Here is a 24,599-nt window from a genome sequence, read left to right as displayed (position 1 = left end):
CAGGAATCCTGCAGCTCCACCCTGACACTGACCCTCCAGGTAGGACTTGAACTAGATTCGTAACATGATGCCTTACAGTGCCAAGAGGAGGCTCAGTAGGATACTGTGGTTGATAGTATCGAAGGCCACTGAGAGATCCAGCAGAATTTAACAGGGTTACCTTCTCCCTGTCTAGTTCTCGGTAGAGTTCATCAACCGAGACGATGAAAGCAGTCTCTTGTCCAAATCCAGGCCTGAAGCCAGATTGAAATGGGTCCAGAAAATCAGACTGCCTGGAAGTTCTCCAACGTAGTAGGGCTTAGGGAGGGTTTTTTAAAAAACAGGTGTAATCACTGCCTCCTTAAGCATGGGTGGAACAACCCCTGCCCTCGGGGATGCATTTGCCACTCCCCTTAGAGAGTCAGACCCCCGCTGGCAGCTTTTATTAGCCAGGAAGGGCAAAGGTTTGAGAGCACAGGTGATAGGTATCACCTCTCCAAGGATCTTGTCCGCATCCTCTGGCTCCACAAGCTGGAAGGTATCCATATAAAACAGACAAACAGGTGCCAAAGCTGCATCATCTGAACCCGCATTCATGCTGTCATCTAACCCATAGCAGATCTGGGTGGTTTTGTCTGGAAAGTAAGTAGCAAATTGATCACAACAGGCCGTCATGTGGTCAGAATCCCGTTCTCTGGGGCTGTGTCGTAAAAGCCACCAGACTGCACAGTACAGCTCAGCTGGATGAGTACGTACAGACTCTGTGGTGGTGGAGAAATACTGCATTTTCACCATTGTCACCGCCATGGAATAGGCTCTAATATGGGTTGTGTCGCCCTGACTTTCCCACCAGCAGCACTCTAGCCGTCATCCCTCCCGTCAGTTCCCCAGTAAGCCAGGGAGACTGCTTGACTCTGTCTTGGGGTGGGGGTGGTACTTAGGGGTGACTGTGTCAACAGCCTGGGCCGTTTCCCTATTCCAGAGAGTGATCAGGTAGAATCGTCAGCAGCCGAGGTAGGAAAATCCCCAGGCGCTGGCAGGAAACCTCCCCCTGCAAATTTTGACTGAAGTTCTTTATTCGCTTTAAGGTAACAATTTCAGCATTAGAATAATGCAGAATATGTTCAAAAGCCATGTGAAGTCACAGTCATAAAATGAAATTCAGTCCTCTGGGAGATTGGTGTTCACAACAAATGAACTGCTTACCCTTGTGCTACTCACCAAGGGCCAAATCAGGTGATACTGGGGGATCTGTGTCCAGAAATTTACACTATTTCTAAAATGCGTATAGCTCCAAGGAAACCTTTGGGATCCATCATGCACCTGGGGCAGACCGCCTTAGTGAGCCCACTACCCTTGAGGAGGAAGCAGTGAGTGTAAACACTTTTGCTGCATTTCTGGGGAGGGGCAAAAATTTATTTATTTATTTATTATTTATGTTATTTATAGTCCACGTTTCTCACAGGAACTCAAGGCGGATTGCACAGAGTGAATCAGTACAGTCAACAGTATGAGACTTTCAGTAACCAAGGCATTGGGATTTTAGAGGTCCGGAAACACCAGAAAGAACTGAAGCATACCAAAAGTACTAACAGGACATATTAAGTGGGACAGAAATTACATAATAGGATTCTACTTACAGTAAGCTATACACAGCAGTCTAGACCACAAGTACCAGTCATTTATCCAGTAAGTTTGTGAACCATTTCGTGCAGTGCAACCATATTACCTGCACAGAAAAGCTCTCTTGAACAGTTCCATTTTTGCATAGCTTGTGCAAGGTCAGGAGAATGGAAGTTTCCCTCAAAATCTCAGTGCAAAAGATTAAGTCCAAGGCACGGCCTCTTTCATGTCTTGGACTAGTCATGATCTGAGCGAGACCCAGCGCAGTCAAAGAAGCTATAGAGTCTTGGGCCAGGCCTGACAAGATGAATATTGACATCCTCCAGAACTAAATGTAGGAGTCTCCAGCACCACATCCAACAGTACCTCTGCCCACTTACACAGGGTGCCCATTGGGAAACTAGGTGCCCAGTAGACCAGAAGGCCTAGTGCCGGGGTCCCCAACATTTTTGTGCTTGATGGCACCTTTGGGATTCTGACACAGCATGGTGGGCAAAGCCACAAAATGCCTGCCACAGAATGCCTGCCACAGGAAGTGGAGCCAGCCAGCAGCAGCCACAGCTTACTTCCATTCATACAGTGAAGATCCTGGAGCTGTGGAGACAGATGTTTTTTTCATGAACCGTTTTTAAAAATCTGCACAGCCAATCAGATGTCCAGTGGCCCATCAGAAGCCATGCTGGGCAAAAGCCCTGCCTGACCACACCCCCTTTCTAAAAACGCTTGGTGCCAGGAAGAGACCTGTGGCCTTATTTCTACTGTAAGGAGCATACAGTCAATGCCAATGGTCGTTTGCACTGGAAGTCTGCAGAAGTTGAAGGGCACATGGAGGATAATAGCCATGCCTCCTCCCCAGCCAGTTGTGCAGGGCAGGAGAACTGCATAATCAGGCGTTGTTAGCTGGGACAGACATGATACGTCATTGTATTCCAGCCATGTTTCTGTGACGCAAGCCAGGTCAATTTCTTCTTCCTGGAACATCTCATAGAGGTGTGCAGTTTTGTGCTTCACTGATCTGGGATTGCACAACGTTAGTATAGATGTGGGGGAAATGGGGGCCATTGTATCATCAACACTTGGGATACAACGGAGGTTAGAGAAGCAGAGAGCATCCTTGCCAGAGACTGGCTATCTGTGATAAATCCCTCCTCCATACCTACCAGCTCCCATTTTCACTGGATTAAAACATTGATATCTCGCCTTTCCTCATGGTTCATAGTGGTTGGAGAGTTGGATTCAGTATAAGACAATTTCATACGTCAATAAGAGCCACTCTTTCTGCCCCTACAAGATAAACCGTACTTGCTAAAATTCCATTTCTTCAATGCAGCTATTAACAGTACTGAACTCCTTTCTTTGTCGTCTGGTCACGCTTAAGAGAAGTGGAGAAAAAACTGATACATTTGTGTTTAAAAATTAAGTGGGTTCTCTGTTGCAGTTTGAGTTAAAGGAGGTCCATTCAGCTGAGAAAACTGGAAATAGTGATCTAATAAATGCTTTTGTGGCTTTTTAGGAATACAGAAAACTTTGAGATCCTTGTGGCTTGGATCCCGTCTAAATTCCATGCTCGGAAACGTGCCTTCCTTGCCTCCCCCATACCACTGCAGCCCTAAATGCTCCCAAAATGTGGCTTCTGAGGGACAGGAGACCCCCAGGAGGAGCATAACAGGAGAGTTGGAGAACTGTGGTGGGGAGGGGGAATTAACAAAAACTACTTTTGTACATGCAACCCAGTGACTTTCCGGATCTTTGGCTTTCTATAAGCAAACGTTTACCGTGGACAAGAAAATATGAAGCTGCCTTGTATTGTTGTTAGCCATTCAGTTATGTTCAACTCTTGGGCGATTCTATGGGCCAAGTCTCTCCACATTTTCTGATCTTGTATGGTTTCTTTTAGTTGTTCCATGCTCAGGCTGGTGTCGACTTTTATGATGTCCAGCCACCATGTTCTTTGGCAGCCTGGTTTCCTTTTGCCACTGACCAATCCAAGCATAATTGCCTTTTCTAGTGAGTTCTTCTGTATAACATGGCTGAAATAAGTCAGTCGCAGTTTTATGATTTTTCCTTCCAATGGCATGTCTGGTTTTAGGCACTCCAATACTTGTTTGTCACCTTTGCTATCCAAGGAATGCTCAGGAGGTTTCTCCATCAGTACAGCTCAAATGAGTAAATTTTCCTCCTGTCTTGATTCTTCATGGTCCAACTTTCGCAGACATAGGTTGCTATGGGAAACACAATAGCACGGACTAATCTGTATTTGGTTGCTAGGCTGATGTCCTTTTTCTTCCATATTTGATTCTGAGACCTGCATAAAAGCATGTGCTGTGCCACTGAGAGATAGTCCCTCTTTAATCACCTATGAGCCTGCTTTACACTTAGCCAGACGGTTGTTTCTCCTGGTTCAATACTCTCTACTCTCTTAAGCAGAGAGAGGTCTTCTCTAACACCTCCTGCTGCCTGTGATGCTCTTTTAAGTGGAGATGCCACGAGCCTGCGATCTTCTTTGTGCACAGTATTCTCTGCACAACTATGGCCCACATGCTAGGAGAGGGACTGGCCTGGAGGTAAGAGGATGAGGTTGAAATGGGACTAATCCCAGGAAAGGCACTCTGAACTTAGAGTGAAGGGTGAGCTCAAGGACTGTGACAACACTTTGGCATAGTAGCTGATCAGCCTCCTTTCTTGTGCCTTCCAGTGCCTCCCCACCACCCGCTGGTCTGCTGCTCCTCTTCAGGTCCCCAGATTTGTACCAAGAGGTCTGGTCGGGGAAGAGCCCTCCTTGGTAGCCAGCGGAAAAGGAGGAAGTCGGTGACGCCAGACCCTAAAGACAAACAGACGTGCGGTAAGTTGGTAACAGGACTTTTCTCCTCCAAATGCTGCTGGTTCAAGGATCACCTACTCCCGTGCAAACCTACCCAGCCACTGTGGTTATCTTCAGCAGTCCTGCTCTGGTGCTCCTGCCATCTGCCAGTGAAGGTCTGTGTAGTACAGAGAACAGCTACCAGCATTAAAGGTTACAAAACATTTATTAAAAAGAAAATGCCCACACTCATACTCCCAGCACAGCAACAGATAGAGCAAGGGATCCAAAAGAAAAGAGTAAAACGCAGTTCCTCTGTCCCTTCTTCTGTACATGCCCTAGCTGATGTTAACTTAAGGCAGGCTCCTTAATCTTGAAAGTGCATGGAATCATAGAGTTGGACAGGGCTATAGAGGCCGTCTAGTCCAACACCCTGCTCAATGCAGGATCAGCCTAGAGCATCCCTGATAAATGTTCATCCACCTGCCTGTGGGGGTGGGGAGAGCTCACCATCTCCCTAGGTAACTGATTCCACTGCTGAACTACTTTTACTGTAAACATTTTTTCCCCCTAATATCTAGCCGGTACCCTTCTGCCCATAATTTAAACCCATTATTGTGAATCCTATCCTTTGCTGCCTACAGGAACAGCTCCCTGCCCTCCTCTAAGGGACAGCCCTTCAAATACTTAAAAGAGAGGAATCATGTCCCCCCTCAACCTCCTCTTCTCCATTCTGAACATTCCCAATACCCTCAGCCTTTCCTTGTAGGGCTTGGTCTCCAGGCCCCTGATCATCTTGGTCGCCCTCCTCTGCACCCACTCCATTCTGTCCACAACCTTTGAAGGTGCAGCCTGACCAATGTAGTCTACAGTGGGACTATGATATCTTGCGATTTGGATGTTATGCCTCTGTTGATACACTCCAAGACCACTTTAGCCTTTTTTGCTGCTGCATCACACTGACTGCTCATATTAAGCTTACCCATAGCTCAAGATCTCATTCACACACACTGCTACTCAGAAGTGTATCCCCCATCGAGTATGTGTGCCTCTCATTTTTGTTACCCAGATGCAGAACTCAGCACTTATCCTTATTGAATTGCATCTTGTTCACATCCACCCACTTTCCCAGTGTGTTCAGATCTTGTTGAATTCTGTCTCTTCTGGCATGTTCACTACTCCTCCCAATTTGGTGTCTTCTGCAAATTTAAGGACCCTGCATCCCCTCATCCAGTTCATTTATAAAAATACTGAAACATACTGGGCCCAGAACTGATACTTAAAGTGGTTCTAACCAATACTTAAAGAGGCTCTAAAGGGTTCCTGTTACCTTGGAGCCTCTGCTCAGGCCTGCAGGCCTCCACATGGCAACAGCTACTTTTAGCAGACCCCAGGTAAGAGCTCCTTCGGACTTGATGGAAACCACACGAAAGAGACCCTCCTCCTTTTGCCAAGGATTTTATTATCTCTGTTTCCCCACCCCCGGGCAGGGCAGGGCAGGTCAAAGAAGCTTTTCCTGAACTCTCCAGGAAAAGACTTCTTCAGGGATTTCAACCTCCCAAACTCTTGTTTCCTGATAGATGTGACCTTTGCAGCTCTGTTTGTTTGTGTGACTTGACCATCACATTGTTATCCAGCCAGGTCTCCCCTTAGCATGTCTTAAAGCCTGGGAGGGTGAGGCTGGAAAGCGAATGAATTGTCTCTCCCCCTTCCCCGCCTGCTCTCTGCCAAGAGAGAGGGAAACTTTTTAAAACTAAAGGAGAAGGTTTTACTCAGTCTGAACCTCAAAATAAAAAAAGGCATTTCTCCACACCTTCTATTATTGCTTTCTGCCGGCGGTCGAAGACTTTTCTGCTTTGAGCCTTCCTCCCATTAGGGTTGCCAGACCCCCTGGTCTTGCGGGGTTTACCCACTTTTGGGGAGGGGGTTCAACCCGCCGGCCAGCTGGCCGGCAGGGGAAGCCCCGTCCCCAAGCCCAAACACCCGCAGCCACCCCAAGCCCTTCTTGGGAGGGAGAAATTGAGCAAACTCTGGAGGACGGCAGAAGACAGGAGGGCCTGACGTGATGTGGTCCATGGGGTCGCAAAGAGTCGGACTCGACTGTGCGGCTGAATGACAACAACGAAAGTAGGCTAATGATTAGTTCACATCTTACTTTAGGAAAAGAGAAACCATGCCAGTAGTTAAGGAACGGAATTTCTGGCAATAGTGGGATTGTGTAGCCTGTTACGATGGAGATTTGTGAAAGACCTTCCATCCAGAAGGCTTTTATTTAAATTGCCACCAAAAATGAGCAAAAGTGCCTATTTCTCTGCAGTTTTTCCAACAGAGTGGGGAGTGTGATGAGGTTATTAGTGCTAGCTTTTTGGGGGGTGAAGTACCACCTTGTTAGCTGTTAGATTTTGTTAGCTTGTAGTTTAGTGGAGATTGCTGAAGAAGTGAAAAGAGAGGAGGTCCATATCATAGTCCATTGATCTTAAGTCAAGATGATGTTGCAGTCTTGTTGCCAAGGAGACTGATAACTCAGAGGGCTCTTGCCATCCAGTTGAAGAAATATATCATATAGCTTTGCAATAAGACCTTTGCGTCCTGAATCCATGTTCTTCAGTATTCACTCAAAATCTGACAAGGGAGTAAGCAGGATAGATGGAAGCTGTAGATGATCTGTTATGTGCCAAAACTGGAGGTAAAGGTACCAGGGGAGATTCTGCTAGCAGCAGTGTACTTCTGGGGGAGGGGACCCCAGATGAACAACAAGAGAAGGAGGGCTTCAGGCTTTGTGGTTTGCTCCTGGGCTTCCAGAAGCAATCTGACTTCGCTACCGAGCCAGAGTATTTGTCTGATTTCACACAATGGTTATGTTCTTAATGTACATACAAAGAGAAATGAACATGCGGAATTCACTGCTGCAGGAAGTGGTGGTGGCTACAAGCATAGTCAGCTTCAAGAGGGGATTGTTTAAACATCTGGAGCAGAGGTCCATGAGTGGCTATTAGCCACAAGGTATAGATGAAACACTCTCTCTGGGGCAAGTGATGTTCTGTATTCTTGGTGCTTGGGGGTCAACAGTGGGAGGTCTTCTGGAGTTCTGGCCCTGCTGGTGGACCTCCTGATGGCACCTGGGTTTTGGCCATTATGTGAAACAGTGTTGGATTGGATGGGCCATTGGCCTGATCCAGCATGGCTTCTCTTATGTTCTCATCCTGTCGTCTGGTGTCTTCTTTCCAGACATCCGCCTCCGAGTCCGAGCGGAGTATTGCCAGCACGAGACGGCCCTGGAGGGGAATGTCTTCTCCAACAAGCAGGACCCTCTCGAGCGGCAGTTTGAGCGCTTTAGCCAGGCCAACACGATCTTGAAATCCCGGGACCTGGGCTCGATCATCTGTGACATAAAGTTCTCGGAGCTCACTTACCTCGACGCCTTCTGGCGCGACTACATTAACGGTTCGCTGCTGGAGGCCCTGAAAGGCGTCTTTATCACGGACTCGCTCAAGCAAGCGGTGGGCCACGAAGCCATCAAGCTTCTGGTCAATGTGGACGAAGAGGATTACGAGGTGGGCCGCCAGAAACTCCTGAGGAACTTGATGCTCCAGACGGCTCCTTGAACCCCACCCTTGCCCTTTTTTCTCAACTGCCTCTTCTTTGGAATGGAATTGGGATTTTTTTTTTCCTTAAAAAAGGGGGGGCGGGGATATTCTCTTAAGGAGTCAAATCCTGAGCAACTGTGAGACCTGCCAATGTGGAAATGGATACAGTTGATTCCCTCCCTCCCTCTGGTTGGGAACCAAAATGGGAGGCAGGAAAAATTCCGAGCATTTGGTCCCGGGCCCTTCTTTACGAGGCCTTTGGAGAGGGCCGTTCCCTACAGCCTAGGAGAGCATTTCTGGCTGCTTGCTGGAAGCTCCCCAGGTCCGTTGTCCTTCCTTACCACGTTCTCTCTCGTGCTGTCTACTTCTTCTACTACTTATTTTTGGTTTGTTTGGGGTTTTTTTGTTGGTACCCTCTGTCTCCAGAAATTAGACGACCCCTTGGCGCACTTAGCTATTGCCCAGAAAGGTCTGAAGTGAGTATAGCCTGGCCCAGAAAATGAGACTTCAGGTCGTCTCTTTATATTTTAAAAAAAAATAATGAATTGACCCCAGACGTAGCCGTTCTTGTGAGGGGAGCATCTTATGCCAGTGTTTTCTTTCAAAGCTGTGAGTTTAGGGCGGGTTGGGGGGGGGGTTGTGCACAGAGGAGGGAAGGAATTTGGTGTCTTGGACTGTGAGAACCAGAAAGATGCTCTTAATTTAAACCAAATCTGTCCACCCACCTCCACGATGTAGCATTATCTGTAAGATGGCGGTGAGTCTGATTTATGAACTGTTATGCAATTGAATTTGGGGTGGGGGAGTTCCCTCTCTGGAAGGAAATAGCTTGTTCGCGGAATGAATGAGGGTCCATTGTGCAAGATGGTCAAGAGACCTCTTGACCTCAGCTCCCGTCTTCTTTGAAATCAGCTCTCCTTGGGCGGGGAGGTTGTCCTTATTTGAGATAAGGATGTCTATTTGGGGTCCTGCTCCTGAAGCCTCCTCCAAACCCAGCTAGCAACACTAAATTGAAACGGGGGCCCCGGGTGTTCTCCCTCCAACCCCCCAACCACCACCACCACCCCGCACCAAGCACTTGTCCTTGGCCAGGCGTCCTGAGCGAGGAGAGCTGCCAGGCCCCTCTCTTGACTCCACTGTGTGTGCCTTTCCCTCGACCGTTTTTGGTTAGAGGGAGCGTCTGCCTCCAAAGATGACAGAGAAAGGAATGCTCCTCAGGATCTTCTTCCTCTCCCCTCCTTGAACGCCCCCACCCCACACACATACACACAGACCCCTCTCAGTTGCCTCCAAGAGGCAGCTGGGATTACAGGAGCAGGGGAAGGAAGAGGAATGTGCTGTTTGTGAATGGTCATGTCAGACCAAAGGCAGTAGGGCAAGAAATGCCAGTCGGGAAATCCCCACAGTTTCTCCTTGCTCTTTGGCTTCGCCGCCACCCCCCAGCTGCTGGGACTCCTCATCCCATTTTCGGACCTGGATTTGGCCCCGGTCTGGCTCTCTGTGAAGGGCTTTGGGAGCAAATCTTGTAGGAAGCCCGCTTGGGGCGGGAGGGACAAGGGGAAGAGATGGATCTTGGTTTCCCAGCTGCCATTCCATTCTTGCTGCCAAGCGTCATGGCCGCTGCCTCCCATGTTCCTTTTATTTCATGATGCATTTTTTTTTTAGAAGACTGTTGGAGCTTCCCCGGGAGGAGCCTCAGGATGAATATCCTCAGCAGAGGGCGTGAGTGGGGGGTGGGGGGGGGGAGATAAAGGCAGCAGACAGTGTCCTGGGTAGGGCAGACATGTCGGAGTTGTAAAAGCTCGAGGGAGCTACTGGGCCATCTGTGTAAACGGTTTTGTAATTTGGGAGAGCTCAAGGGCACTTTTACATTTTGGTAACACCGATGTGTTGGGGGTTACCGCTTCCTTGTCCCAAAGTATACATATATATATATGTCTCCTTTGCACTTCATGTCGGTACAGTGAGAATCCTTTTCCTGCTCAGTTCCAGGAGATAATTGCTCTGGGCTCCGGTCGCAGAGAAGGGAGATGTCAACACATGGCAAAAATCACACGAAGCTGTGGCCTAGGGGGAGGGAGCAAGAATGAGGATCCAGGTCTATCTTCATATGGGATTTTTTTAAATCAGTTTTGTTTCTGAATTTGTTTTCCTGTTTGTTGCCTCTGTGTCTTGCGTTGGTTTCTTTTGGATCACACTAAACTGGAAGCAGCTGGAAGCGACCTTTGGTTTGGGAGGCTACCCGAGAGAGCCACTCGGACATCTGGCATCCATGCTAGACGTCTTCCGTCTCTGGGCAAAGAACTTCTGTGGGTCCCTCCGCACCCCCCGCACCCCAAAAAAGCCTCCTTCCATTTGGTAGAAATGGTTGTTTTCTCCTTCTCCTTCCTGCTAAACGAGCAGGCAAACGCCCGTCTAAGGGTGGCGCCAAATGGGATTCCAACTGAGGGCCAGTTTATATGGTCGGTGGGTAATAGCTGGCCCGTTTTCTGGACTGTACCATTTCAGCCCCCGCTGGGAGGAGGGAAGAGTCTGCTTCTCCATGAAAAGCTCCTTACACGCAAACAAGAAAGGGGGCATTTTGGGGTAGCTTCCTGTGCTTTCCGGTCCTACTCTTCTCCCCCTCTGGGTCACGTTTACTGTAAACCTCCCAGGCGTAGCTTTTTATTTTTTATCAAGTCTCCAGAAAAATGGACTTAAGACAGAGGTTCCAGGTTACCCGCATCCTTGCCTATGCCAGGTATTTGTGTGGCAAGCATTCAAACAATGCAACCCCTCTGCACTGCAGCCCAGTTTGGTACAGTCCAGGGAAAGCCTATGCTGCCCTTGATGACCACATAAACCGGCCCTGAGCCCCCAACTCGCTCCCAGCAGGCTCGCAAGAGCAGAGAGCTGGTCGCCTCCTGCTTTGAGTCAAAGCCCGGCCTTTGCACGAGCACCTGGCAGCTCTTGGCGTCCTCAAGGGTGTTTCAGCCAAGCGTGCAGCAGCGCCTCCCTTCCTCCCGTGTGCACACACGCGTAATTGCTCCCGTCAATTCCGGCACAAATTTGTGTAAAAAAAAAATCCATGGCTTCTGTATTTTTTTTTTTAAAAAAGGAACTTCCAGTATAACTGGTAATAATCCCAGTGTAGCTTTGTTTTCTCAAAATAAAAAAACAAAAATCTGCCTTTTATTGCTGGTGGTCCGCATGGTGCTTGGCCAGTACTTCGGTGAGGGATTCGCCTTTGTGTCTGCAGAGCGGCAGTCTCCCGACGAGTAGTTTGTGAGCGACCGGGAGCCTGGCAGCTGCCGCAGAGTGGCTCGTGCGCCCTCTAGAAGACCCAGGAAAAGGTCTGCTCGGGGCTTTCTCCGTAATTTTTTTTCTTTCCTAGGCTTTTTCTCTGCTGCTTAGCCAATAGCTGCATTTCTGTTATGCGTCTGTTTCTCGCGGCTGGTTTTTTGTCATCTAGTTGCAACCGACTTACAGCAACCCCGTGGGGATTTCAAGGTAAGAGACGAACGTTCCCTGCCTCTGTGTAGCAACTCAAGACTCCCTTGGTGGTCGCCAGGCCCGTAGCTACAATGGGACATTTCAGGGCCCTGCCCCCTTAATCAAAAGCCCTACCCTGCCAATAGCCATGCCAGAAACCTTATTTTTGAGGAGAGGACCCCCCACAGACACACACTGCCTGCTGCTGGCGGTGGCCAGGGTGAGAGCACTCTGGCGTGGCTTGGCCTCGCCTCACGCTTCCCTCTCCCTCCCACTGTGGAATTTGGGGGGGGGGAGAATTACGGGCCCTGGGAAAAGACAGCTCAGACGGCATTTAAGTGCCTTTTAGGTTCTTTTCCACAAGGAAGCTTAGAGGGGCACTCAAGAGCGGTACCTTCAATACCTCTCCATCAGGCCCCCTTTCTGCTAGCCCCGTCCTGCTGTATACAACCTAGGTCATTGTGAGTCTTTCAAAAGCCATCCCCATGAGCCTTTGGGAAATCATGACCTAGGTGGTATCCAGCAGGACCGGGCTAGCAGAAAGTGTGTGTGTGTGGGGGGGGGAATGATTGGGGAAGTGCTGAAGGCGCCACTCTTGAGTGCCCGTCTAAGCTTTCTTACCCCATGGAAGGGAACATAAAAGGCATTTAGATGTCTTCCGGTGTTCCCTCTAAGCTGAGTTAGTGTGAGCTAGCTCACAGTGTTTTAGCCTCTGGCTCGCACATTTTTGTCTGAGCTCAGGGAGGATGGCTCCAGAGCAAGCTAATTTACACAGTAGCCGAATCGCTCGCTCACAACTTTAATGCCCATAGCTCACAAAGGAGAATTTTTGCTCGCAGGACTCCACAGCTTAGAGGGAACATTGAGAAGGCAATTAAATGCCCTCTGTTTTTTTCCTAGGAACTGTCACGCTCGGAGCCTCCCCTTTAAAGGACAGGTGTTCAGATTAATTTAAATAACTTTAACTGCCCCCTTAAAAATTTAAATCCCCCCCCCGAACAAAAACATCCTGGCTACGGGCCTGTTGGTTGCCTATCCAAGTCCTAACCAGGGCTGACCCTTGCTTGGCTTCTAAGATCCTGGATGGAAAAATCTTGGTAACACGGGGGTGGGGAGTAGTTTGGGATATCGTTCATTACCTGGAAGTATAGTTCCATTAAAGAACATTGGTGGCCTCTGCTATAGAGAACGTGTTGTGCTAGGAGAAATATCTGGCTTTCCTGGGCTTGTGTGTTTTGTTCAAAAACATGCTGTATTGAGCTGTGGGGCTGGCTGCCAGGAAAGGACCTGCCTGAGCCATGCGTCAGGACTACCGTACATAAAGGGGGTGTATGTGAAAAGATCCTTGCAGGCTCCCAACAGTCTTCGTCTAGAGCAGTGTAGGTTGGGACCAGTGCTTCCCTCTGAGCTGTGTAGTCTTGTGAGCAAAAATTCTACTTTTGTGAGCTACTGGCATTGAAGTTGTGAGGGAGCCATTTGGCTGCTGCATAAATTGGTTGGCTCTGGAGCCATCCTTCCTGAGCTGAGACAAAAAGGTGTGAGCCAGAGGCTACAAAACCGTGAGCTAGCTCACACTAACTCAGCTGAGAGGGAACAATGGTTGGGACCCAAAAGTGGGTTGCAAAGCCCCCTCCCTAATGGCCAGCCCTGCCCTTTCCATTGCTCTCTTTTGTATTTTAGAAACCAAAATATGACCCTGGAAAGTTATCTTCCATGTCATATACTAGTTGCCATTTTTTCCTTCATTGCATAAACATGTCCTGATGATTACTGGAACAACTTTTTTAGAATTTTAGGAGCGATTATAGGGCTAACGGAGAAAGAAAGGGTGATCAAAGGCTGGATGTAACGTCCATATGAAAAGGCTGTCTGGAATGCCGCTTGCTTGGGGCACATATTGGGGGCAGCTGGGGCCTTTGTGTGGTGTTTGTTGGTTTCTCAAAACCATCTGGTTTGTCACTGTAGAAATGGAATGCTGAAATAGATGCATGCCAAAGTCATAGTTTGCCTAGGGCGACAAAAAACCTTGAGCCACCCCTGAATATGTCACCATACCAAGTAAATTCAGACTTGTGGGTTACCAGGCCAAAAAGGTTGGGAACCACTGATCTAAAGGCCTTGAAGTTTCACTCAGTGAGTTTTAGAAACTGTATTCAGCTGCTCTTGGTTTTTGAGATTTGTTAGGCAGGTCAGTGTCTTGAAACAATGTCTCGGACTGCAGCCCTAAGACCAGAGCGGGCTACAGACACACATTCTTCTTTGTCCCACCTACTCCTACTTTACCTTCTGCTGCTACTAGACTGTAAGCTCCTTGGGGCAGAGCCTTGTCGTCTTGTATTTGGTAAAGCACCTTGTGACACAGGAAACCTAGGTCTCGATTAAGTCCAGGTGGACTTATCTTGAGCTTCATTGTCAGATGCATTTCAGCAGTCTCTCTAATCCCTTTGATAGTAGTGTATAAATAATATGTCTTGATTGCACACAAACACTGCAAGAGCTCAAGGTGCTTAAAGATGCCAGCATGTGTTGCTGAATGTAAATCCCAGAGGATGTTCGTCCCTTCTCATGACTAGCAAAGACGTAATCATGAAAAGAAAGTTATGTGGGTTTGTGTCAGTTGCAGAATTTGGACTACCTGGAGGCAGAACTGTAATTCTGTCTTGTGTCAAGCACCCAATGCCTGTGGAGTAGAAACACTTATTTCTGCCAGCCTCCCCCACCCCCACTTCCTCAACCTGGCTTGAGTTGAAAGCACAAGAACACACAAAGCTCAGTGGTAGAGCATCTGCTTTGGCACGCAGAAGCCTTCTACCAAATCAGATCATCAGTCCCATCAAGGTCAGGCTTGTCTACTCAGACTGGCAGTGGCTCTACAAGATCTCAAACAGAGGGCTTTCCTCTCACTTCTACTACCTGATCCTTTTAACTGGATATGCCAAGGATCAAAGTTGGGACCTTCTGCATGCCAAGCAGATGCTCTGTCACTGAGCCACAGCCTCTCCCCACCTGTTATAAACAAGGATTAGAAATGGAGACAAAGGGATGGATCATGGTCCTGGAGGAGTGTAAAGTGGCAATAAAGCTTTATTTGGGTGAAAAATGATCTGGAACCTGCTGGAGTGCCAGAGGCCTAGAAGGAAATCTGTGCCCAAGATGGCATTTCCAGTAATGGCAGAATTGAGTAGACACTTGCTTCTCTAGCAGGGATGGTGTAAAGTGTTCTTAATCTGGCCTGTATGGTGCTCGGTTTGTCCGTCAGTCCCACTTTGCACCCACTCTCGCAAGCACCGCAGCTCTTTACCGGTGCACGAATCAACAGTGCTAATCGATTAGGTCCAGGATGGACGGAGGCTGCTCCTCCTCATAATCACGTGGGTCACACCCCCTGATTCCAGAGGCAAGCCCAGTGGCAGCTGAGAGTCCTCGGTGTGGCAGGCAGGGTGCCTGCTCATGACAAGGGGGCCACCCGGCCATACAGGTCGGGCCGGCGGTGCTGGAAGACGGGTATCTCCTGCCGGATGTGATGCAAGTAAGCCAGGTCAATTTCAGCATAGCAGAGGCCCGGTCCCTCTTGGCACTGGGCGATGACGCTGCCCCAGGGGTCCACTATCATGGCGTGGCCGTAGGAGGTGCGGCGCTCGTGGTTCTTGCCTGTCTGAGCGGCTGCGACTACGTAGCACTGGGTCTCAATGGCGCGAGCTCGTAGCAGCACCTGGGGGATGACAAACAGTGAGGACCTGGGGAAACCCCCCCCCCTCCACTGCTCACGACAGACCGAAGGGTTTCGCAAAAATATTACAGGGGATCAAAGAATCCCCCGCTTCGGCACCAGAGCTTCTTACCTCCCAGTGAGCAGAACCTGTGGTCACCGTGAAGGCCGACGGATAGGTCAGGATCTCTGCCCCTTTCTGGGCCAGAGCGAGTGACATCTCTGGGAAACGTAGGTCGTAACAGATGGCCAGGCCAACCTAAAAGGAAAGGGGAACCAGTGGGAGGCTGGCTGGGATCCCTGAGGGAAGGGGTGTGTGTGTGTGCTTGGATTTAATGCAGCTGGGGAAGCAGGCTGGGGCCGAGAGCCAGAGATGGCCACGTCTTCCCCAGCAAAGTACTTTTGCAAACCATCTTGGGCCATTCCTGGGGTGAGGTGGGAAAAGTCTGCAGCTGCTTTCCATCTCCAACACGGGCGTCCTAAGCAGAGTCACGCCCTTCTAAGACTGTTGACTTCAGTAGACTTTAGGAGGATTCAAGTTTGCCTAGGATGGCACTGTCAGTGGTAGAGCTTTGTGAATGGGTTTCATTTCAGAGTGAGCGTAGGGTCGTGTCGGGGGAGTCGTCTCGGCACAGTGTGAATGGCGACACATCCAAGCTGTGAACTGACGAGTTACCGGCAACGCTCCCTCTAAGCTGTGGAGTCTTGTGAGCCAAGATTCTACTTTGTGGGCTCCTGGCACTAAAGTTGTGAGTGAGCGATTTGGCTCCGGCATAAATTAGGTCTGTTCTGGAGCCCTCCTTCCTGAGCTAAGACAAAAATGTGTGAGCTGGAGGCTAAAAAACTGTGAGGTAGCTCACACTAACTCAACTTAGAGGGAACACTGGCTATCGGTTCAAATCTGAGACCAAACCTCTCATCATTCTCAGCTCTCCCTCTGTCACTTGAGGAAGGAGGAGATAATACATATCATACCTTTTTGGGGGGGGGAATCCACAGATTTGCCTGCCACACTGACTGTTGCTCCTCACTGTGAGCATTCTGGCCCTGAGCAGAGGCCACGGCTCAATGTTGGAGCACCTGCTGGGCAGGCAGAAGCTCCGCGGTCCAGTCCCTGGCATCCCCCCGCTGAAAAGGCTCTCAGGTAGCAGGTGATATGGAAGGCCTTCGCCTGAGAACTTGGGAGAGCTGCTAGCCAATCAGAGTAGACAAGACTGACCTTGACAGACCCAAACTGAAGGCACTTGCTCGCAGGGATGATGTCCCACTCTCTCCCTGAGCTAGGAGGTGGTTAGTGGGGCAGGCGGTCTGCCCCTGGCCTCAACCCGTGCTCAGAACATCTAAGTGTGATGCTGTAGATGACCCTTCTCCTGAGGGAAGGGCCAAGGTCAGAAGGGCTACAAGCTTGGGCTTCCAAGGCCTTGTCTACAGTGCTGCTGGACAGATTTCTGGGATAAAGAATAAGACAAGTAGCCATGTTAGTCTGTCTGTAGTGGCAGAGCTTTCGTAAGCCTGCTCACTTCTTCAGATACAGCTAGAAAGGAAGTCCATCCGTCCTCTATATTTTCCAATATATAGGACGGGTGGACTCCCATTCTGGCTGTATCTGAAGAAGTGAGCAGTGACTCATGAAAGCTTGTACCCTGCCACGTATTTTGTTAGTCTTTAATGTGCTACCGGACTCTTGCTCTTTTCTACTGGGATAAAGAATGCGATCTTTAAAATCTGGATGCATTTTGGAGTTCCTTGACTCACAACAGTGGTGGTTTCTAAGCCTCAAACTTGATGACTTAGCAAAGGAAAAGAAATACTTTGGCTAACGGCCCCCAAGGATCTCACGCATACCTTTCCAGCCGGGGTGCTGATAGGCGACACAATCTCCAAACCTGGATTGGTAAAGGCGCTTTCCTTCATGGACACCCGTCCCTCCAGCTCCACGTCGCAGAGGTGAGTCTTTCTGTAGGCGGCCACCAAGGTTCCTAAAGCCAGCCGTGGCAAGGGTCAAGGTGGTAAATTAGTGGGCAGAGTGAAGCTTTGGAGGTGTAAAAGATGCTTCTTTAATGTTGACCAAAGACCCCAACAACAGCATTATCCTACTAAAAAGTATAGTGCCATCAGAAAAGGTGGAGAAAGGAACATCCCGGCCGCTGTGCTTCTAGACAAAACCATCTGCTCATGGTGGCAAAACCTCTCAGGAAAATGGGACAGGGAAAGTTCAGAGGGAGGGAGGGGAGAGGATCCAAGTACAACCAGAAGCACTTCCCTTCAGCAGATATTTCAGTCAGCCAGGGTGGTTTTGTGCTTAGTGTTAGATTAGGCTCTGGAAGACTCAAGTTTGATTCCCGACTCTGCTATGGAAGCTGCCTGGGGGACCTGAGACCATCCACATACTCTCAGTCTAACCTACCTCGCAGGCTTGTTGTGAGGGTGCAATGGAGGAGAGCAACGTAAGCTGCTTTGGGGGGTGGGTCCTCCTTGGAGAGAAAGGTTAGGCTTGAGAGTGTGTGACTGGCCCAAGGTCACCCAGTAGCTAGATGATTTTCAGTGGGGAAGCACTGGGGGGGGGGGTATGATGTCATTTCTGATGTCACAAAAATATAACAAAAATAGAAGAGCCTAACCCTAGCCACCCTCCCTGGCTCACTCATGGCAGCTCCCCCCCCCGCCCAGAGGGAGGGCGACTCCCCCCAAGAGCAGCAGCAGGTGTCGCCAGAGCGCAATCATCGCTGGAGCCAATGTTGCCACGCCCTCAGTGCCAAGGTGCTTCCAGTTCTTGAGACCTGCTCAGAACCAAGTCCAAGATCACTACCCCTCTGGTTGGCTCTGTGACCAACTGTCCCAGTGCACAGTCATTTATGATGTCTAGGAGTCTCATTTCTATGGCATGACTCGAGCACACATTTACCCAGTCAATGTGAGGGTAGTTGAAGTCTCCCAGCATAATATCTGCCTTAGTCACCTCCTTTATTCCCTTCAGATGGGCAATAGTAGACCCCCACTTTTAAGTAACCCTTAGGGCCCGTATTTCCACCGATATAACTTCTGTTGGGGGCATTAATTCCCCTGATGGTTTTTAACTTATTTGATTCTGTGCCATTTTTGATTTTTTTGAACACCACCACCAATCCATCTCTCCTTGTCCTGCCTATAGAACTTATACCCAGGAATGATTGTATCCCATAGATTTCCCCCCTTTCACCATGTTTCTGAAATACTTAATACATCTAAATTGTCACTGAATACCAAGCACTTCAGCTCCCCCATCTTGGCTTGTAGACTTCTAACATTGGCATACAGGTACCCATAATGTGTTTCCCTCTCCAGTAACCCTCACCTCCCTCGGCCCCTTAGTCGCCACACGTGGCCCTCAGTCACCATCATGCCCTCACTCCCAAGTTCTATTACGCTCCTATCAATATTACCCTGAGCATTTGCGCAGTCATACCTTTGGATTGACTTGTACTGACTCCCCAGCGCCTTTCAGCTTTCCCCTAGAATTATTTTAACAGCTGCTCTGACACCTTTTTGATCTGAATCACCAGCAGTCTGGTTCCCTTTTGGTTCGAGTGAAGCCTGTCTTTTGTACAGGTTCAGCTTGTCCCAGAAAGTTCCCCAGTGCCTAGCAAATCCTAAACCCTTCCCTCCAGCACCACTTTCTCACCCACTTATTGAAGCCCCTGTCTAGCTGGCCCTGTATGTAGAACTGGCAGCACTTCTGAGAATGCGGCCTCTGAGGTCCTGGCCTTTAACCTTCTGCTTTTAGTGACCTAATTTTTCTTCCAGGACCAGACGACTACATTTCCCAATGTCATTGGTGCCAACATGCAGCATGACAGCTGACTCCTCCCCAGCATTATCTATCAATCAGTCTAGACAGTGTTAGGTCCACAACCTTCACACCAGACAGGCAAGTCACCATGTGGTCAAAACACCTGTCACAGACCCCATTCTATATTTCTAATGATCAAATCACCCACTACCAGAAGCTCAACTCCCCCCAGACCCGTATCCTCGGTACGAGAGGATATCAGTCCACTGCCGTGGCTTCCTCCTTGCCTGGCTGGCTATGAGGAGGGAAATCTCATGTCCCACTCTGGTTTCCCTCTAATGCCAGTATTGGATAAGTGCCCCAAGACCCAGTTCCTTAGGTACACAGCAAAGAGGTGCATGTGTGCAGTACTGGGAGAAGATTCTGGAGAAGGACAAAAGGAAGACACAGGAAGTTTAGAGAGGAAACACTGGTCCCACATTCCAGAAATGTAGGCTTAAGAAGACTTGACCAACTTGGGGGAAAAGGATCCAGTACCAAGGAAGCCTTCTCACCTTTGGTGTCCAGGAGCAGATGGCAGTTGTAGATCCGGTGCGTGCTCTCCCAGTCGCTGCCTCTCTCATGGAAGCCTCCAAGGGACAACCAGACCCCACATTCTCTGGCAGAGGAGACGGGAAACAGAAGAAACCGTGGGGGGTGGGGTGGGAAGGATCTGAGCACATGCTGTTCTCACTGCAGCCTTAGAGCACAGATCCCCAACATTTTAACACCTGTGGGCCCCTTTGGAGTTCTGACAGGGCGTGGTGGGCACAGCTACAGAATGGCTGCCACAGGAGGCAGAGCCAGCCACAAAATGATTGCCACAACATAACTTCAGTCACACAGTGAAGATCTGTGTGCTATGGTGACAGCTGTTGCTGAAGCAGCGTTTTAAAAAATCTGCACAGCCAATGAAATTTCCAATGGCCAATCAAAAGTCTTGCTGGGCAAAAGCCCCACCTGGCCCCGTGTACTTTCTAGAAACACTTGGGGCGTGCCATGGAGCCCAAGGGCAACGTGTTGGGGACCCCTGCCTTAGAGTATAAAAGAGACGTAATGGCTGGCAAGTCCCCTAACATGAACATTCTTGAGATGAGAGTAAAAACTACCAGGCTAGATGAATCAAAGGTATGACTTGGATCCAGGCTAAGTGTTTGGTGCAGTGGTTATGAACAGCGGGCTCTAATCTGGAGAACCAAGTTCAATTCCCCTCTTCCTCGCTTGAAGCTAGCTGGGTGACCTTAGGCAAGTCACAGCACTCTCAGTCTTAAAATAAGCATAGCTCGCCACCTAGTGGTGCCAAAAAAGAGCTACAGTTTCAGCAGCCAAACACTCCCTGCCCCTTGGGATCGTCTGGCTTTTTCACACACAATGCCATACAATAATTTCAAAAAACTTTTGTCTCTATTTCCCCCCCTCCCTTGCCCTTCCAAAATGTCACCTGAAATTCTCTTCTTGGGGGTCCCCTTTCCTAGGAACATGATTTCCAGGGCCTTGTGCCTGAGGAACATTAGTCTGGATCTAATCACATTTCCTGTTAAAAGGCTCTCATGAGGGTGCAGCTGGGAAGCTGTCAGGGGTTGAGCCTGGGACCTTCTGCATGCCAAGTAGGGCCCCTCCTAAAGTCAAAGATGTTCCTACAGAAGTTTCAGGACAGTGTGCACAAATGCACATCTGGACCCAAGAAGGCCTTAGAATACAGAACCTGGCTATATTTGGAGTGGAGCGAAGCCTCCCCTTACTTCAGGACCAATCGTTCCAATACACAGACTCAGCGCACAGTAGCCACTAGGATGCTGGACTCTGCTCTGGGAGATCTGGATCTAGATCATCACACGGCCATGAAACTTGGCAGCTGACCTGGGGCCACTCAGGCTCCTTCCGCCTAGCTTACCTTGCAGTTGTTAGTTAAGGAGGAAGGGGAAAACCGCATATGCTACCCTTAGCTCCTTGGAGGAAGAGAAGGCTAAGGAAATACTAGACATATTTTACAAGCATGGCTCTGGAAAGTGCAGTGGCTGGAAGATGCGGCAGCTGCCCCTCCACCCTCAGCGGCAGGACACTGGGTGAGCAACCGGATGGCCCATGCTGCATGCTCCCACCACCCTGCCACTCTCTTTACTTCCCAGCATGACTGCACCCACAGAACACAGATGAGCCCCTGCAAGCTCTTTCCTTGCTGGGAAATCCCAGGAACCCTACCTGGCTAGGCTAGCGTAATACCGGATGAGATCTCCTTCCAGGGGCTCAGCCAGGCTGAGGGTCTCTTCTGTGTTGCTGCCAATGAAATCAAAGGCTTCAGGGAGGAAGACCACACAGGCGCCCCGCTGGGCTGCCTCCCGGATGAGGCGTGAGCAGCATTCCTGGTTATGGTCTTTGTTGGGGATTGAGGTCACCTGGCAGACAGCAATGAGAGGCTTCAGGGTTCCGGTGCCTGTAGACATGACTCTGAATCCACAGGGGGCAGCAGAGAGTCTGAGAAAGTGAACAGTAGGCAGACAGGGTTTTCTATCTAACTATCCACTGCTTCCTAAAACAAGCATCAAAGGATTCAAGTGGTTGCTCTGGAACAACATAGTTAAATCAGATATTTTAAATTAATCTCCCACCAGTTACAGTGTAGTTGGTATAAGAAAATACATGCCCAAGACTCCCACCCCCAATTGGTGGCTAAGACCTGTGAAAACGCAAAATAGCTATATTCTGAGTTCAAACATTTTTATTTATTTACTTCATTTATACCCTTTTTCTTCCCAAAGGGGACCCAAAGTCACTTAACAGCATACTCCTTTCCTCCATTTTATCCTAACAACAACCCTGTGAAGTAGGTTAGGCTGAGAGCGTGTAACCAGCCAAGGTTTACCCAGCAGTCTTCCGTGGCAGAGTGGGGACTCGAACCTGGAATCACCCAGATCCTAGTCTGACACTCATGAATTACTTTTCAGCCTCACAGGAATATTTTGAGGAGAGACGGGGTGGAAACGGAGCTACTGATCAGTATTTGCAGCTACTGAATCTGATCAGTATTTGCAGCTACTGAATCTGGGCCCTGAGCAATGTTCCCCCTAAGCTGTGGAGTCTTGTGAGCAAAAAGTCCACTTTGTGAGTTACTGGCATTAAAATTTGAGCAAGCCATTTGGCTATTGCATAAATCAGGTTGCTCTGGAGCCCTCCTTCCTGAGCGAAGACAAAAATGTGTGAGCTGGAGGCTAAAAAACTGTGAGCTAGCTCACACTAACTCAGCTTAGAGGGAACACTGGCCCTGAGCATATCCATGGCTAATTACCTGTGGGCAGGTGTCTGGCTTTTGATCTGCCAATATTGCTTCCAGGGCCTGGGGAGGAAGAAGCTCTCCAGATAGGTTTGCAGAGGTTTCTGGACTGCTCTTCTCAGCCTAAAACAGACAAGATGAGAAATCTGGTGGTCTTTCAAGGCTTCTGGGCAAACAGCCTGCAGTCAAGACTGGATCCAAAGAGCTGCATGGGCAAACAGCAGGGCTGTGGGGTGGAAACTGTTACAGAATGGAAGGTTTTCCAGCACCATATGTTTCTGTGGAACATCTTCCATTTCTAAAGATCTACTGCTCCCTAAAACAAGCATCAATGAACAGGTGCCATTGCCAAGATAATACCAAGTGAGCCGTTTCAAAGCTGTAATTAATGTTTTCAGGTGATACCCTCCTACTTACTCCTAGGGATTAAGTGTGTGTTATTGTACACTGGGATGGGGGGAACCACAAATACATATCCAGATTTAGAAAACCCAGTCATGAATCCACTGATTGGCTGTGCAGGTCAAGTCAAAACCGAAGTTAAAATGGATTCCGGTGGGTAGCCATGTTTTGTTGGTCATAAAGGTGTCACCGGACTATAACCTTGTTTCAAAGCTAAAATGTGTATTTATATGCATGGATATGGAACTAAATAATGCAGTGGAGAGCGACAGTGAGCCTAGTGTCTCCCAGTGGCCTCTGTGGAAGGGTTTCTTTTGAAAGAGATGAGTGGACAACCACATTAACAGCATGCACCAATCTTTAGGCATGCTGGAAGTACAGGTCAATCCTATGAAGAACGGTGGTGGGAATTGCCCTTAAGTCGTAGTTGACTTATGGTGAATCCTTGAGTTTTTCAAGGCAAGGGATGATTAGAGATGGTTTGCCATTGTCTGCCTCTGCAAATCAAGTCTGGACTTCTTTGATGAATCCAAGTACTTCTCCCATCCAAGTACTAACCAGGGCTGACTCTACTTAGCATCTGAGATCTGACGAGGTTATGCTAACCTGGGCTATCCTATGAAAACTAAGCCCATTGCAATCAATGGGCTTAAACTGCAGTTACTCTGCGTAAGATGGCACTATCAGTGTGCCAACAGTTTTCAGTGCCTGTGGGAGTTGGGTTTTATATTTAACCAATGTAAAGAGATCTATATGGTTTTTAAACATTTGCACCCAGTCTCCCAATTTAAATTTTGATTTTGTTTGAACGTTTCACCCACACTTAATTCCCTACCTCCTGGATCAAATATTTCAGTTCAAATTTATTTTTTTTTGCTTGTGGGCATAAAACTAAGCTGGGTTACTTTTAAATTTTAAAGTCAAAATTTGATATGCTAAATCAGAACTTGCTCAATTTCGGGCAGTGGAAAACATTCTGATTCACATTTTGTTAGAGGTCACAGTTAAGAAAAGGCATTATAACCCAGCCAATGAGGTGGCACAAGCAATTGAGGCTGCATTTAAACCTCCCGTTTCTCTAAGCATTCCAGGAAAGGACAATGTAGGCAAGATTAACCTAGATACAGGGTGGGAAGAAACATTACCAGCTGCGTTTCTGTGCATTGGGCTATTGTCAAAGGTGAAAATAAACCATTGAAAGCTGGCAGCTAAAGCACCCCCTCATTCAGCATCCAGTGGCAAGGAGTTCCACAGAACAGCAACCCAGTTCTCTCGGCCCTGCGTTCTCCTGAGCCTGCTCCCGACTTGAGCTTTCTCTCTCCCCTCGTCACGTTGAGTCCCTTCAGGCTAATAACAACCAGAAGTTTGTCTTCAATCACATTCCCCTCCTGCCCGACCCCCAATAGTGTCACGCTCCGTCCCGCCCCCCCCCCCCCGTCCCCATATCCCAAAATTCTATCCTATTAAAACCAAGCAACGCTTTTCCTTCACCCACATACCGACCCTTCTCCCTCTTCCCCCCATGCGTACATGAGTAGAAAATCGGAAGCGGGTGAGAACGCCCCCAAGACCAGGATCAAAAGTCCAAGCAGGAAGTCGGTCAGTGCCTCTAACAAAGATGGCTCTTCCTAGTCAAAGTCATCCGTAACAAAAATGGCCGATAGAGCACTCTATGCCATAGACTACATGGGGTCCCTTAGCTAAGATGGCGACGCAAGGCAACCACAGTCCGGAACAAAGATGGCAGTCGAAAAGGGAAAAAAAGCTATACCCTCAACAAAAATGGCGACGATAGATCTTAACGAGAGAGGAAAGGGTTACCATAATCGGTGTCAGGTTTCTTCTTGACCATTTCTGTTTACTTATTTTCGCTCTTTAGTAACCTAGAGAGCATAATTCTTCACTAAACGCCCTTAACAAAGATGGCGCCTGAATTGATGGGGAACATT

The 24,599-nt window shown here is 48.8% G+C and overlaps 2 protein-coding genes across 5 annotated transcripts in view; one reads left to right on the top strand and one right to left on the bottom strand.

The window, feature by feature from the left end:
• The window catches only part of DEDD (death effector domain containing), a 28,331-nt gene extending 19,708 nt beyond the window's left edge, over positions 1–8,623 (top strand). For both annotated transcript variants that reach the window (XM_015408365.1, XM_015408367.1), the window contains exons 5-6: positions 4,298–4,444; positions 7,631–8,623. In XM_015408365.1, coding sequence (XP_015263851.1) covers positions 4,298–4,444; positions 7,631–8,007 — 524 coding nt within the window. In that variant the 3' untranslated portion in view covers positions 8,008–8,623. The remainder of the gene's footprint in view (positions 1–4,297; positions 4,445–7,630) is intronic.
• Positions 8,624–14,524: 5,901 nt separating this feature from the next.
• On the bottom strand, positions 14,525–24,240 carry NIT1 (nitrilase 1). Of its 3 annotated transcripts, none has more exons than XM_015408350.1 (7): positions 24,181–24,240; positions 22,264–22,371; positions 21,180–21,452; positions 19,493–19,596; positions 17,015–17,148; positions 15,303–15,428; positions 14,525–15,172 (listed from the first exon to the last, which is right to left on the bottom strand). In XM_015408350.1, coding segments are annotated over exons 1-7 (1,011 nt in total). In that variant the 5' UTR covers positions 24,183–24,240; the 3' UTR covers positions 14,525–14,908. The 3 variants fall into 3 exon arrangements, with proteins under 3 accessions (XP_015263836.1, XP_015263835.1, XP_015263837.1); XM_015408349.1 differs by having other exon boundaries at positions 24,154–24,215; XM_015408351.1 differs by having other exon boundaries at positions 21,180–21,373; positions 24,154–24,215.
• Positions 24,241–24,599: the final 359 nt, after the last annotated feature.

This window comes from Gekko japonicus, unplaced genomic scaffold, assembly GCF_001447785.1.
Source record: "Gekko japonicus isolate JY-2015 unplaced genomic scaffold, Gekko_japonicus_V1.1 scaffold457, whole genome shotgun sequence".
Lineage (NCBI taxonomy): Eukaryota > Metazoa > Chordata > Lepidosauria > Squamata > Gekkonidae > Gekko > Gekko japonicus.
The sequence above is the reverse complement of the archived record's forward strand: the minus strand, read 5'-3'. Positions and strand labels throughout refer to the sequence as shown.